Below are 15,908 nucleotides of genomic sequence, written 5' to 3'. Positions count from 1 at the left end.
ATTTTAAAGATATTTTTGACCAATGGTATAGTTTTATATTTTTTTATTCCTGCTAACAATGGAATAAAAATTCTGTTTTTGTTTCAATTGAGCTAAAAATACGTCCAACAACAACCTCACGATCCAAATTTGACAGTAAATCTGACTGCAAAGTAGGCTACTAGAAGTATAACGGTGATCAGCACAAAAATTGTCATATACTCGGACATTGGCACTTCTTGGTCCTTTTGGCGACAGTGTGCGTTCAGTCCACTCTGAAAGTAAAAAAGTTTTACACTCACTCTAGTTGATTAGCCTTTCTAATTAATTTACCCATCCACCATTTGAATGAACCCAATGTGCCATTCGGTCTTCCAGCAACTCGGACATATCTTCTAATATGTCGTGTACCAGCTCGCTTTGTCCTTGCTTCACATAGTCTACAGCCAATCCTCCAGCTATGCAGTAAATTGCAATGACCTAGATGTATTTAGGTGAAAATTTGACTTAACAAATGTAGAGTGTGGATACCTTGCCCCACGTAGGTTCAGACCTCAGAATGTGGTGTCCGACTGCTAGAAGCACACCAACATTACCTTCAGCTGGAGGTGGTCCGGTGTGTCGTGAAACATTCGAGTAAAGTTTCGGGTACATTCGCTCTAATTCTTGACAGGCACACAACATACCTAAAATATCATGAAATACAGTGTGTCCAAGAAAAGTTGAAAGAACAGGATTATTTACCTGGAAAAACTTCCCTAACCACATTACTACAAGTAATCATAGTTCCCATAGCACTTCTAACCCTAACCAGACCAAGCTTTTTGTTGAACAGTCCACTTTTCTTCAGTTTTGTCCTAATGTAGAGGCTGCAGAGTCCTCTGCCTACGGCGATAACTTCTTCTGGAGGGCTGACTATAAGACTAACTTTTACTATCTTTTGCAGTTTGACCGGGATAAACTTACCATTTAGCCCACTTTTCCAACCAATGGTGGTTGAGAGCTTTCTTGTGACTACATCTCCTACGTTACTGAATCTGCGTCTGAAAGCTGCCTGAGCATCTGAAGAGTCTACAAATTATTTATTAATGATTTGTTTGTTTTTTTTTTGATTTGCTGATTATACTGGTGGAATTTTGCGGCAAAACCACTGGAATGCTAAGTTTTCGCCTTGTCTTTGGTGGCGCGTGTATTTTTCTCTGCACGTCCGCAAAACCTGAATTTGAGAAATCCATAGTGGAGTAGTGCCATGAAAGTCATTTAGGTTGCTGCAAAACAAAACAACTGATTTACGCTAAAATAATAAGAATAATGATCGTAAATTATGGAAAAGGAAAATTTAAAAGTGTTATCAGTAAATTTGTGGGTCTAATTATCTTTTAATCCAACTGATTTGATGGAGGAGGACGTTGTGGTTTGAAATTTGAGCACCCTGTAACTCGGTTATTTTTGGGAGTTGAAGGAGGTTGAACCACTCAAATTAACCGTCTTGAGCTCCTCTTTCCAGTGACGTAAAGCAAAAAATTGTACTTTAAAAAATTGTGTACAAGGTGGCCAAAATGTGAAACACTACATTTTTTCATGCACCTCCTGTATAGCAGCGGCGTTGATTGTGAAACTTTCTGGGATGAGTTTAGCAGTTCTTTACAAACATTTTTGTTCTTTTTCAAATTTCAGCATAAACTGGTTTGATTCAACAAATTTTCAAATATGGTACAGTCAGGGAGAAAAGATGAGATTTCAAACTGCCAGAAACATAGTATTTACTTTACCGGTAATTTACCCATCACTAAGTAAAACCATTCTAGTGGTAATATTTCTATATTGAATGATCATAAATTATCGTCAGTATCAGATCAAACAAATGACCCACTAAAGCTACGTTTTCCTCCACGGTCGCCAGTCGTCAGCGACCGCGACTCGGTAGCGACGATTGATTCGTTCACGATTTTCGCTCCGGCTTCTGTTTTCCTCTAGATTTAATTCGCTGGCGAATTTTTGTAATTCTCATCGGAGTTGAAACGTTAAACGGAGTTAAAATGAACCTGTCTAAAACAAGGTCTTTACTTTTATTGTTGGACAGTTATCAGGATGATGATATATTACTACTGTCCTTAGTGCATGATCGGGAAAGAAGAGAACAAGTTTTACCAATGTTTAAGAAGCGAAAAGAATAAGGATTTCATTCTTTATTCTGGGATCATATAATTCTGGGTTATTACTGATCAGATGAACAAGCTGTTCATCCTTTTCAATGGTAAATCCATCCATTTCTGGATAAAACTTTATGAAACTAAATTTAAATTCGCTGCGACTAACGACTGTACTGCTCTAGGGCGAGACAAGCGACTGGCGACCAATGACTGGCGACGATTCGCTGGTAGCAGCGACCCGCGAATTTGTAGGAAAACAGTTGTACTTAAATTACATTAATCCAGGTCTAGCGAATTGGTAGCAGCTACCGTGTCGCGGTCGCTGACGACTGGCGACCGTGGAGGAAAACGTAGCTTTATATGCATGTTTCGTATCAAATTGGACGTAGTAATGTCAATATTCGTTCCTAAAGGCTATTAATATCTCGGTTAAGACCCAATTAACCCATATATTGTTCGTTAACAGGGACGGAAGTGTTATTCGGTAGAGACATCAGGCTTATATGTCGTCAGCAGAGACAATTACTCGTAGATGATTAATATTCCACTTTACGCCAAATCGAACACAATTTACAAGGAACGACCAACCTGTTTTTGGTAGAACTGTATAGGTACCGAGGGTATTTGAAAAATACACTAAAGTTAGCACTAATATTCACTAATTTTTGATTCATTACCTGCTCGGAGTCATTAACCAGGAATCTGATTGGTTTTTCAATTTACGTAAGTTATTCTTTAAAGAAATACACCTTATTACCAACCATATTCCATGATGTCTGTTTGAGGGTTCAGACGGATATCACACTCATTCTGTCTTCTCCAGATCAGTTTTTGTTCTATTTTAGTACAGTCCTCGTATCTACCGAAAAAACTGAACTTATTAAGTACATGATTGAGGCCAAACATACCTTTTTGTCACGAATGTGGTATTATTTAAAGTTTTTAGATAGCGTTTCGTATAAAATCCTTTAACCAACAGTTTAGAGCGTTCTTTTCCAACCAGATCAATCATGAACTCAGTAGGTTGGTTGCAGAAAAAAATTATTTTTATGTTTTTCTCGAGTGTTTTAAGTGATGTTAGCAGTATTGACCGGTTATTCTTAAGTCAGGTATCCCCAGAAGGGTACGTTTACCCCGCACCCTCTTTCCCACCTGTTCAGCTGGACGAACCTTCACCAATACCTCCCGTATATTTGCCTCCAATTGATGAACCACCTGTAAGCTATCTACCACCTGGATTTAACGACGACACAGTGGTAATACCTGCGCAACCTCCTCAAATGAGTTACCTCCCACCTGCAACTCAAATACGAATCGAAAACATGTCCTGCGTTCATGGAATGCACTTTCGCGCTACTTTCACCATGAATAATGAATTTTCCAGTCCTGTTGTGGAAGAGTCTGCTGAAAACTGTATTAACGACCTGAACAAAAATGGTTTTAAAATTGAACTGGAGGACTACAAGCAAATGATCCGATGTGGAGTTCGGAGTTGCAGATCAAATGGAGAAAAATCCAGTGATAACATGTGCCTAACGATCAGAATACCTACAGTAAAAGGGGTGAGACTACCGGAAGATAAGATGGTGACTTTAATGTGCTTACCGCAGGAAAAAGTGGTTAGAGAGACGAAACATGTCAAGTTAGGGAGCAGAAAAATACAGTAAGTTTTTTCTGAAGTTTTGGTCAAATATCTCAAAAACGGTGCAAGTTACGAAAAAATTGCAAGAAACCAAAAATGTTCACAATTAAAAACTGAATTAGGGTCCGTAAGTTTAGTAATCCGTTATGGCTCCTAGTATACAGGGTACTCACAAAAACTGCAACGGTTTACGTTCTTGACAACCCTGGACTCATTTCTAGAGCCAAAAATTAATAACTTATACCACGTAAAAGAGGAGTTTACAAGGGTTATTTTGAGGAGTATAAGATCTCTGAATTTCAAAAAATAACCGAGATACAGGGTGTTGAAATTCCAGGCTAATTTATGGTAAAAAGTACAACTAAGGAAGTTTGGGGCCAATATCTCAAAAACGGTGCAAGTTACGAAAAAATTGCAAGAAACCAAAAATGTTCACAAGAGGCATAACATTTGTATATTGCACTATTTTTGACACTTTGAAGTCAAATTTTAACGGTCTATGGTCACGTGACTTAAATTAAAATTACACACCTGTTTTTGGTAATTTTCTAGTATTTGAAATAAATCCAGTTTCATCAAATAACATGCACCATTATAGGGGCCACTTACGTTTTAATGCACATTCTGTAAGTTTCAACAAAGTGTTGTCTGGAATTTGGACACCCTACATCTCGATTATTTTTGAGAGTTCAGGGTGGTTTAACCACTCCAAAAACCCGCCTTAAACTGCTCTTTCGAATGGTGCTGAGCAAAAAATTCTATCTTAAAAACTGCCTACAGGGTGGTCAAAAGAAGAGAACCACTGTAGTCTCCGTGCACACCCTGTACAGTGCCAACAAAAATTAATGTTGAAACTTACATGGGTCGATGCAACAGTTAATTGGGAGCATTTTGCTTTCTTGTGCATTTTTTGTAACTTTAACCGTTTTTGAGATATTTGCCAAAAACTGTTTTAATAGCATCGTTTGACGAAATCGCCTGTAAAACCCACTTGGAGTGAGAAATTGACTACTTTAAGCACATTTTTGGAATCCTCATTAAATTTCCTATCCAATAACCTAAAAATCACTAAGAAATTGGGTACAGTCAGGGAGAAAAGCGGTGTCAAAATTTTAACTGCCAGAAACACAGTTTGAAAAGACAGTCAGGAACAAAATTGCCTGTAAAACCCACTTGGAGCGAGAAATTGACTATTTTAAGCACATTTTTGGAATCCTCATTCAATTTCCTATTCAATAACCTGAAAAACACTAAAAAATTTGGTACAGTCAGGGAGAAAAGGGGTGTCAAAATTTAAACTACCAGAAATACAGTTTCCAAAGGCAGTCAGGGACCAAATCGCCTGTAAAACCCATTTGGAGTGGGAAAATGAATGTTTTAAGCACATTTTTGGAATCCTCATTAAATTTCCTATCCAATAACCTGAAAAAACACTACAAAATTTGGTACAGTCAGGGAGAAAAGTGGTGTCAAAATTTGAACTGCCAGAAACACAGTTTGAAAAGACAGTCATGGAGAAAATTTACTGTAAAACCCATTTGTAGTGAAAAAATGATTGTTTTCAGACAAATCTCTAAAGCTCGATCAAACAATGGCATCGTGGCAACAGGGGGCACTCAAAACAAACTGAAAACCCAAATAGGAATTTTTAGAAAACGTCCTGGTAGCAGCATTTTTGATGAAAACGTCCACACCGACAGTATAATAGAGCTGGGCGAGGAGCTTCTACTGAGAACTATTATCAGCGAAACAGATGGTAAATTATTATAAAAATAAACTAATTAACGTACATTTAATATGACTTTGACAGGTTGGAAGAACAGTCAAATTGGTCCGGTGCTGATAACAGGGCTCAACTCTAAAAAATCAGCATTAATGGTGACAGAGCATGGTTGCGTTAATCCGGTCATGAGGAGCATATGCCCTAAACCACCGGTTAAAGTTAACCCTTTGGTTACAGAGTTGCATTTTAGGTAAGTTTTGATTTATCAGCGAAAATCAAACTAAATTAAGATGACGTCATTTATCCTAAACCTAATAAGCAACAATAGTATGTTATTTATTATTCAACAAAGATGTTATGATAGCTATTACTCACGAAGATAAAGTTTTGTCGTACAAGACTGAAAAACTAACGGGCGAAATGTCATAACAGGTTTTTGTACTGCTTACACTGGTGTTTTACTGGATTTTAAGAGTGTGTTTTAAACACATTTTTGGAATCCTCATTAAATTTCAGTCAGGGACAAAATTGCTGGTAAAACCTAATGAAGTAAGAAAATGACTGTTTTAAGCCCATTTTTGGAATCCTCATTAAATTTCCTATCCAATAACCTGAATAAACACTACAAAATTTGATACAGTCAGAGAGAAAAACGGTGTCAAAGTTTGAACTGCCAGAAACACAGTTTGAAAGGACAGTCAGGGACATAATCCCCTGTAAAACCCACTTGGAATGAGAAAATGACTGTTTTAATTACATTTTTGTAAAACTCATTAAATCTCCTATCCAATAACCCGAAAAAACACTACAAAATTTGGTACAGTCAGGGAGAAAACGGTGTCAAAGTTTGAACTGCCAGAAACACAGTTTGAGAGGACAGTCAGGGAGAAAATCGCCTGTAAAACCCACTTGGAGAGAGAAAATGACTGTTTTAATTACATTTTTGTAATACTCATTAAATCTCCTATCCAATAACCCGAAAAAACACTACAAAATTTGGTACAGTCAGGGAGAAAAACGGTGTCAAAGTTTGAACTGCCAGAAACACAGTTTGAGAGGACAGTCAGGGAGAAAATCGCCTGTAAAACCCACTTGGAGAGAGAAAATGACTGTTTTAATTACATTTTTGTAATACTCATTAAATGTCCTATCCAATAACCCGAAAAAACACTACAAAATTTGGTACAGTCAGGGAGAAAAACGGTGTCAAAGTTTGAACTGCCAGAAACACAGTTTGAGAGGACAGTCAGGGTCATAATCCCCTGTAAAACCCACTTGGAATGAGAAAATGACTGTTTTTAGCCCATTTTTGGAATCCTCATTAAATTTCCTATCCAATAACCTGAAAAAACACTACAAAATTTGGTACAGTCAGAGAGAAAAACGGTGTCAAAGTTTGAACTACCAGAAACACAGTTTGAGAGGACAGTCAGGGACATAATCCCCTGTAAAACCCACTTGGAATGAGAAAATGACTGTTTTTAGCCCATTTTTGGAATCCTCATTAAATCTCCTATCCAATAACCCGAAAAAACACTACAAAATTTGGTACAGTCAGGGAGAAAAACGATGTCAAAGTTTGAACTGCCAGAAACACAGTTTGAGAGGACAGTCAGGGAGAAAATCGCCTGTAAAACCCACTTGGAGAGAGAAAATGACTGTTTTAATCACATTTTTGGAATCCTCATTAAATCTCCTATCCAATAACCCGAAAAAACACTACAAAATTTGGTACAGTCAGGGAGAAAAACGGTGTCAAAGTTTGAACTGCCAGAAACACAGGTTGAAAGGACAATCAGAGACAAAATCGACTGTAAAACCCACTTGGAGTGAGAAATTGACTGTTTTAAACACATTTTTAGAATCCTCATTAAATTCCCTATTAAATAACCTGAAAAACTCTTTGGTGCAGTCAAAGAGAAAGCAGTGTCAAAGCTGGAACTGTCAGAAACACAATATTTGTAATTTACCAGTAATTTGCTAGTCAAATTTTCCTGGTGAAGAAAAATATTTACTTTACCGGTAATTACTAGTAAAAATTTATTGTTGTAAATGTTGAGAGTTTACTAAAAGTCTGACTTAAACAATAACCTGAAAAAAACACTACAAAATGTTGGTACAGTCAGTCAAACTAGTGAGTAATAAGCATATTATTAACCATTCATAGAAAAAAACTCATTAGGCTGTTGTGACGTCACCCTAAGTTACTTTGATTTTTCGTATACCATATTGTTATAGGGTAACCCATGATAATTTCTTTTAGGGCATTTTTATTTCAAGAATCACCACAAGGGGATGATATCGTATTGTCTGTAAGAACGCAAGGGTGTTTGCACGCCCAGGACTGCTTAACGGTAAGTCATTTTAAAGTCTGATGAAGCTAACAATGATTGCTTATCAAGTTTTGTCTTGGTATGTGTCCATTGCGTATTAAAATTAATTACAATTTGACAACCGTGTATACTGCAAATTAACTGATTTTACTGGGTTTCCATCTCGCTCAGTTCACAATGTAATAGCAAAGGAGCGGCAATTATGAGGTTTCTGCCAGTAGCCCTAAAGTCCGGTGATTGGCCAAATAAAGCAGCTTTAAGCTTGCTGTTTTTTTTTTTTGGCCAATCACAAACTACGATTTACACAAATGCTGCACACGTGGACTTATCATCATCCAATTTTAAACAAATTTAAACAGTAACAACATTAAACCATTAGTAAAGTTCTCACGTTGTGACCATATTGACACTCGTAACAATTTTATTATTGGTGCTCTTAATTAACATTCCAAATTGGTTCTGTTAAACTTTTAAAACTTCATTAACACATTATAATTAGTAGGAAAAGCTGATGGTGTACGATACACACACAGTTTCTGTTATTTTTGTAACTATATGTCAACACTAAAGTCGATGAAACATGAATTGCTAACTAGTTTTAGATGAAAATACGTTTTCATTATTGTTAATTAATTCACTGTGACAGGTAATTTTGTTGTTAACCGTATTAATTGAAATATGTGGTATATGTTCAAAGATGATATTTGAATTGAAAGGTCATAAATTTGTTAATAGGTTGTTAGGTGAACTTGAAGTACGCAGGGTGTCTCAATTACTAAACGTAAAGATAGTAAAAGTTCGTGTTAATTTATTTCTACTGATTGGAATGTATTTAATGAAGTTGTTTCGAAAATTGTCCACTCTTGGATTAATCCGGTAAAATCTTCAGGATTTTGTATAGTAGACATTTTACAGACAGTTTGTTTAAATAGTTATTCCTGATTTCTGACAATTCTTTTTATGATTTTTGCATCCAATTTGAAATTTGTTATTTCATAATTTATATTTTATAAAGGCTATTAGGTTGCATTTTGGCACATTGTATAGTAGCAGCACTGACTGTGAAACTTCCAGTTCTTTACAAACATTTTCGCTCTTGTGCAAATTTGTCGTAACTTTCACCGTTTCTGAGTTATTTAGCAGAACTGGTTTGATGCAACAAATTTTCAAATCAGTTGAAATTGTGATTTGAAATTTGAGCACCCTGTAACTCGATTATTTTTGTGAGTTTAAAGAGGTTGAACCACTTAAATTGATCGTCTTGAGCTCTTTTTTCCTGTGGTGTAAGACAAAAAATTCTATCTTAAAATTTGCGTACAGGGTGACCAAAAATAGTCAATCACCATACTTTTTATAACACCCTGAACACTGAAATCAAAAACGGTCCTGCAAACTTACGGTGCTGAGTTAAGGACTTGATTAGGAACATTTTTGGGCCCTTGCAAATTTTTCGTAACTTTCACCGTTTTCGAGTTATTTAACAATTAATGGACAGTCAGGGATAAAATTGTATAAAACCTACTTGGAGTATGAAATTGATTGTTTTAAGTACATTTTTGGAATCCTCATTAAATTTCCTATTCAATGACCCGAAAAACACTTACAAAATTTGATACAGTCAGGGAGAAAAGCGGTGTCAAAATTTGAACTGCCAGAAACATAGTTTTAAAGCACAGTCAGGGACAAAATTACTCGTAAAACCCATTTGGAGCAAGAAAATGACCGTTTTAAGTACATTTTTGAAATCCTCATTAAATTTCCTATTAAATAACATGAAAAACACTTACAAAATTTGATACAATCAGGGAGAAAAGCGGTGTTAAAATTTGAACTGTCAGAAAAGCAGTTTGAAAGCACAGTCAGGGACAAAATTGCTCGTAAAACCCACTGGGAGTAACGAAATGACTGTTTTAAACACATTTTTGGAATTCTCATTAAATTTCCTATTCAATAACCTCAAAAACACTTACAAAATTTGGTACAGTCAGGTAGAAAAGCGGTGTTAAAGTTTGAACTGTCAGAAACACAGTTTTGAAAGCACAGTCAGGAACAAAATTGCTTGTAAAACCCATTTGAAGTAAGAAAATGACTGTTTTAAACACATTTTTGGAATCCTTATTAAATTTCCTATTCAATAACCTGAAAAACACTTACAAAATTTGATACAGTCAGAGAGAAAAGCGGTGTTAAAGGTTGAACTGCCAGAAACACAGTTTGAAAGCACAGTCAGGAACAAAATCGCTTTTAAAACCCACTGGGAGTAAGAAAATGTCTGTTTTAAACACATTTTTGGAATTCTCATTAAATTTCCTATTCAATAACCTGAAAAAACACTACAAAATTTGATACAGTCAGGGAGAAAAGCGGTGTTAAAATTTGGACTGCCAGAAACATAGTTTTAAAGCACAGTCAGGGACAAAATTGCTCGTAAAACCCACTGGGAGTAACGAAATGACTGTTTTAAACACATTTTTGGAATTTTCATTAAATTTCCTATTCAATAACCTCAAAAACACTTACAAAATTTGGTACAGTCAGGTAGAAAAGCGGTGTTAAAGTTTGAACTGTCAGAAACACAGTTTTGAAAGCACAGTCAGGAACAAAATTGCTTGTAAAACCCATTTGAAGTAAGAAAATGACTGTTTTAAACACATTTTTGGAATCCTTATTAAATTTCCTATTCAATAACCTGAAAAACACTTACAAAATTTGATACAGTCAGGGAGAAAAGCGGTGTTAAAGGTTGAACTGCCAGAACACACAGTTTAAAAGCACAGTCAGGAACAAAATCGCTTTTAAAACCCACTGGGAGTAAAAAAATGTCTGTTAACCACATTTTTGGAATTCTCATTAAATTTCCTATTCAATAACTTGAAAAACACTTACAAAATTTGATACAGTCAGGGAGAAAAGCGGTATTAAAATTTGAACTGCCAGAAACATAGTTTTAAAGCACAGTCAGGGACAAAATTACTCGTAAAACCCACTTGGAGCAAGAAAATGACCGTTTTAAGTACATTTTTGAAATCCTCATTAAATTTCCTATTAAATAACATTAAAAACACTTACAAAATTTGATACAATCAGGGAGAAAAGCGGTGTTAAAATTTGAACTGTTAGAAACACAGTTTGAAAGCACAGTCAGGGACAAAATTGCTTGTAAAACCCATTTGTAAAAAACTAAAACCAACATTGATAACATGTTTTAGGTGCACCCGTGTGGGGAGCAGTCCCATTCCAGATCAAAACGTGGATTTCAACCGAGAAAAACTGAAAATTCCAATCTCACGCACCCAAACATTGCAGACCAAATCGAAGACTGGGAATTGCAATTATCATTCAAAGTTGAACCTCATACGACCCAGCTAATAAACGACCTAGCACGTACCAAATTCAGTGTTAACGATACTTTTGTATTTTTTTCCGTTTTTTTTGTAGGTTTAGCGTTTATTTTAGTTGTGCTACTTTGGTTAGTAGGTCGTTTGACACGTGACAAAAATGTAATTTAGGTGTTCAGTATTAATATCTGATTCTATCAACGTTAAGGACAGACGACAGGTGGAGGCCAGGTTTACATTTAAGATTATCCGAAAAAAAAACAGAAAATTTGATTTTTTGTTGTTATTTATTTCTTATCTTATTTGAAAATCTTTTTATTGTCATTTTTTTCTAGCTATACTATCACACTTTGTTCTTTTTCTATGTCAACATTATAACCAAATGGAATATCCGTTCTATAACTTATCTGTCATTCAACAGTTGTGTGACCACTTACTCTCAACTGTCAAATATGACGTCACATCCGTTTTGGCGCACTGCCACATATGTTACTCAAAAAACTCACTTAGAAAGTTCTCCATAGTCTAGATTAATTATTAATTTGTTGTAACTAGATTATTAATTGATTTGCAATAGTTATCTCTTCTTATCATGGGATTTTTTTGTATAATTTCGAATAACAAAATGAGTACAATTAACTAAATTTCGCTAATTTTCTGCCACATATAATACACGCATTCTGGCAAGGCTTGGTAAATCAATTGATTCATCAACTTCAACATGCAATTATCGCTGGTTTTATGTGTCATTTTATCACGTAATAGTGAACGATAAAGTAATGTTTACTCACGAAATATTGACTATGAAACATACGCTATTTCCATTTTGTTGTTGTTTGCAGATGCTATTGTAAGTAAGGTAAAATAGAGTAAGTGACAAATAGCATCTAACAATAGCCATAATTTGATCAAACCAATCAATGCGTTGTTTCAGGTAATTTAGGCATTTCACTAATTAAAATATTTTTTAATGTTACCCAGAAAATATTAAGTTGATTGAATTTGTGCTTTCCAAAGATTCAAACTAGCACTAGTATTTTGAGCACTTTGTCACACCTTTTTTAGTTTAATAGCATATTATAAAAAATAGTATATTATACATATAATTAATAAGAAGAAGAAGAGAAAAGAAGTTTAAACAAGTGATCTTGACGTTTTAAACTCATGCCAAACCTTCACAAACCGAAAAAATTACAATTTTTTAGACTCTAACGTGACGCAAGCAAACTATTTAAAATTTTCCTTAACGGGCCAAATGTTTTGTTATGACAGCTGTCACGTGACGTAAGAAAAGTATAAGTGTTTCTTAAATGTTAGAACTGTCAAATTTGGCTCCATATGGAGCTGTAAAGACTACTTACAGTTCCTTCAAGAAACATATCTACATTGCCTAAATTGTTGCTTTTGATGTACACTTATTAGCCTTATCTTTATCTTTTTTTGTTAATATTACATTTTGCATCTCTGCTGCTCTCTCTGCACCAATAAATAAATTTCTGAGAATTTTCCATCTCTAGAGGACTTCTAGAAGAATGTTTTGAATTTTACAAATGAAGAAGCAAACGTTATATTCAAAATTCCAGGTTTACATTCTACCGTTAAAACGGTATATTTACCGTTTTTGTCGTTCTTCTACCGTTTTCCGTTTTTTTGTATATAATCTACTGTCATCTTTCATTTTGCAGTTTTTTTCAGGTTATTAGATAGGAAATTTAATGAAAACTGTCAAACTGTGCTCAAAAGTTGCAAAAATCAGAGGTTAGATAAGTTTTCTTGCAGTATTTGATATAAAACGTGTTTCTCAGATTTACGACAGTTATTTTAACAGTTGTCACGTGACTGCCTAACTAAATTATCCTCTAAAACCACTCGATATCTGTCATTAATGTCAAAACTATCATATTTAACTAAAATTTGCAAGAATTAAAAAGTTTAATACAGTTTTCGAAACAGGACGTGTGTCTGAGGTTTATGACAGTTATTTTGACAATTGTCTAGCTAAATAGTGTTCTAAAAGCAGGTGACAACTGTCATTAACGTCAAAACTGTCAAAGTGTGCTCAAAAGTTGCAAAAATCAGAGTTTAGAAAAGTTTTCTTGCAGTATTTGATATGAAACGTGTTTCTGAGGTTTACGATAGTTATTGTAACAGTTGTCACGTGACTGCCTAGCTAAATTATCCTCTAAAACCACTCGATGTCTGTCACTAATGTCAAAACTATCATATAATTTGACTAAAATTTGCAAGAATTAAGTTTAACACAGTTTTCGAAACAGGACGTGTGTCTGAGGTTTATGACAGTTATTTTGACAATTGTCTAGCTAAATAGTGTTCTAAAAGCAGGTGACAACTGTCATTAACGTCAAAACTGTCAAAGTGTGCTCAAAAGTTGCAAAAATCAGAGTTTAGAAAAGTTTTCTTGCAGTATTTGATATGAAACGTGTTTCTGAGGTTTACGATAGTTATTGTAACAGTTGTCACGTGACTGCCTAGCTAAATTATCCTCTAAAACCACTCGATGTCTGTCACTAATGTCAAAACTATCATATAATTTGACTAAAATTTGCAAGAATTAAGTTTAACACAGTTTTCGAAACAGGACGTGTGTCTGAGGTTTATGACAGTTATTTTGACAATTGTCTAGCTAAATAGTGTTCTAAAAGCAGGTGACAACTGTCATTAACGTCAAAACTGTCAAAGTGTGCTCAAAAGTTGCAAAAATCAGAGTTTAGAAAAGTTTTCTTGCAGTATTTGATATGAAACGTGTTTCTGAGGTTTACGATAGTTATTGTAACAGTTGTCACGTGACTGCCTAGCTAAATTATCCTCTAAAACCACTCGATGTCTGTCACTAATGTCAAAACTATCATATAATTTGACTAAAATTTGCAAGAATTAAGTTTAACACAGTTTTCGAAACAGGACGTGTGTCTGAGGTTTATGACAGTTATTTTGACAATTGTCTAGCTAAATAGTGTTCTAAAAGCAGGTGACAACTGTCATTAACGTCAAAACTGTCAAAGTGTGCTCAAAAGTTGCAAAAATCAGAGTTTAGAAAAGTTTTCTTGCAGTATTTGATATGAAACGTGTTTCTGAGGTTTACGATAGTTATTGTAACAGTTGTCACGTGACTGCCTAGCTAAATTATCCTCTAAAACCACTCGATGTCTGTCACTAATGTCAAAACTATCATATAATTTGACTAAAATTTGCAAGAATTAAGTTTAACACAGTTTTCGAAACAGGACGTGTGTCTGAGGTTTATGACAGTTATTTTGACAATTGTCTAGCTAAATAGTGTTCTAAAAGCAGGTGACAACTGTCATTAACGTCAAAACTGTCAAAGTGTGCTCAAAAGTTGCAAAAATCAGAGTTTAGAAAAGTTTTCTTGCAGTATTTGATATGAAACGTGTTTCTGAGGTTTACGATAGTTATTGTAACAGTTGTCACGTGACTGCCTAGCTAAATTATCCTCTAAAACCACTCGATGTCTGTCACTAATGTCAAAACTATCATATAATTTGACTAAAATTTGCAAGAATTAAGTTTAACACAGTTTTCGAAACAGAACGTGTGTCTGAGGTTTATGACAGTTATTTTAACAATTGTCACGTGACCGTCTAGCTAAATAGTGTTCTAAAATCACGTGACAACGTGACGTTAACATCAAAACTGTCAAAGTGTGCTTAAAAGTTGCAAAAATCGGTGTTTAGAGAAAAGTTTTCTTGCAGATGAGCTAAATTATCCTCTAAGACCACGTGATATCTGTCACTAATGTCAAAAATTAAAAAACAAATCGTTTTTTTTTAAGTTTATATAGCAAACTGTCATTTGTTTTCTATAATATATATATATTGTCTTGGCAACACTGTCTATTACACTATGTCCGCTGGTGGACTGAACTTGTGAGTAAATAGCCGTGAGTAATGTCTGACAGATATTACTCACGGGTAGGTAAAGGATGTTATTAACTATTCAGAACTAGTAAATATTAAGCATATTATTAAACAGTCGTAGAAAAACTATATAACAAGTTTTGTGACTTTTTGTTTTTGAAACTGTTACTGTGAGTAAAAATATCTATACTCTGCAGATATAAGTGAAATCTGATGGAAGTTAATTTAGATTACATTTTTTTTATTTTTCTTAACTATTTATTGGATTATTTCTAAAAGAAGTAAAAAGTAATTAAAAAAATAGTACTTAGTAGTATTTACCTTGTTGCATTATCACTAATTTAACACCCAGATAACTGATCACTAAACTCCTAAAATGCATCTAAAACTGTCAACGTAATTTTAACGTAACGTCGATAACACCAGAAATGTATTTCACTTTTGAATCATTTTTACCTTAAACTATTATAAACACAAAAACTACACCGCATTGGAGCCTGACTAGTACTGAATGAATTCTAGACCTTGTGTTTTCAGTTTAACAAACATCAATATTGAACATTCGTTCTAATGTGTACAGATAGGTGGTTACTAAACTGAATTTATTATATTTATAATTTATTAATGCAGTCACGGTTTTTTTTTTTCCTAATTTAAAAAAATATTATAAAATTGTATCAAACTTGTTTTTTGCGTCACAGAAAAGTGAATTGTGGAAAACGTGTTGATTGCATTAATTATTTGAATGCTAATCTGATTGGTCAAAGTAAAATACATATTATTTAAATTATAATATCTTCAGATTTGCGTCATTTTTCTCATCTCAAAAACATATTATTGACAT

The 15,908-nt window shown here is 34.5% G+C and overlaps 2 protein-coding genes across 3 annotated transcripts; one reads left to right on the top strand and one right to left on the bottom strand.

Annotated features, from left to right (window-relative positions):
* Positions 1-28: 28 nt before the first annotated feature.
* Buffy (BCL2 family apoptosis regulator buffy) lies at positions 29-15,635 on the bottom strand. Its single transcript, XM_081986594.1, has 7 exons — positions 15,386-15,635; positions 1,106-1,247; positions 946-1,050; positions 724-894; positions 511-665; positions 313-459; positions 29-254 (listed from the first exon to the last, which is right to left on the bottom strand). Exons 2-7 carry the CDS (start codon positions 1,212-1,214, stop codon positions 117-119), a joined length of 825 nt encoding a protein of 274 aa, XP_081842720.1. The 5' UTR covers positions 1,215-1,247; positions 15,386-15,635; the 3' UTR covers positions 29-116.
* Positions 1,243-15,379, top strand: LOC145733658 (uncharacterized). Of its 2 annotated transcripts, XM_081986586.1 has the most exons (7): positions 1,243-2,236; positions 2,315-3,155; positions 3,242-3,795; positions 5,340-5,530; positions 5,585-5,747; positions 7,761-7,851; positions 11,040-15,379. In XM_081986586.1, the coding sequence occupies exons 3-7, from the start codon at positions 3,413-3,415 to the stop codon at positions 11,337-11,339; spliced, it is 1,128 nt and encodes a 375-aa protein (XP_081842712.1). In that variant the 5' UTR covers positions 1,243-2,236; positions 2,315-3,155; positions 3,242-3,412; the 3' UTR covers positions 11,340-15,379. The 2 variants fall into 2 exon arrangements, with proteins under 2 accessions (XP_081842712.1, XP_081842711.1); XM_081986585.1 differs by having other exon boundaries at positions 2,315-3,795.
* Positions 15,636-15,908: the final 273 nt, after the last annotated feature.

Source organism: Ips typographus, linkage group LG9 (genome assembly GCF_016097725.1).
Source record: "Ips typographus isolate SLU linkage group LG9, UJ_Ityp_2.0, whole genome shotgun sequence".
NCBI lineage: Eukaryota > Metazoa > Arthropoda > Insecta > Coleoptera > Curculionidae > Ips > Ips typographus.
Note: the sequence above shows the minus strand (reverse complement) of the source record. Positions and strands in the feature narration are given on the sequence as shown.

Bases quoted from the DNA above. Each gene is read 5' to 3' on its own strand.
- LOC145733658 (XM_081986585.1), top strand. From the start codon at position 3,143: ATGAACTCAGTAGGTTGGTTGCAGAAAAAAATTATTTTTATGTTTTTC. The intron at 3,796-5,339 runs GTAAGTTTTTTC...GATTGTTTTCAG, and splicing joins TTAGGGAGCAGAAAAATACA to ACAAATCTCTAAAGCTCGAT. The intron at 5,531-5,584 runs GTAAATTATTAT...TGACTTTGACAG, and splicing joins TATTATCAGCGAAACAGATG to GTTGGAAGAACAGTCAAATT.
- Buffy (XM_081986594.1), bottom strand. From the start codon at position 1,214: ATGGATTTCTCAAATTCAGGTTTTGCGGACGTGCAGAGAAAAATACAC. The intron at 1,051-1,105 runs GTATAATCAGCA...AATAATTTGTAG, and splicing joins TTTGCCGCAAAATTCCACCA to ACTCTTCAGATGCTCAGGCA. The intron at 255-312 runs GTAAATTAATTA...TTTTACTTTCAG, and splicing joins TTCATTCAAATGGTGGATGG to AGTGGACTGAACGCACACTG.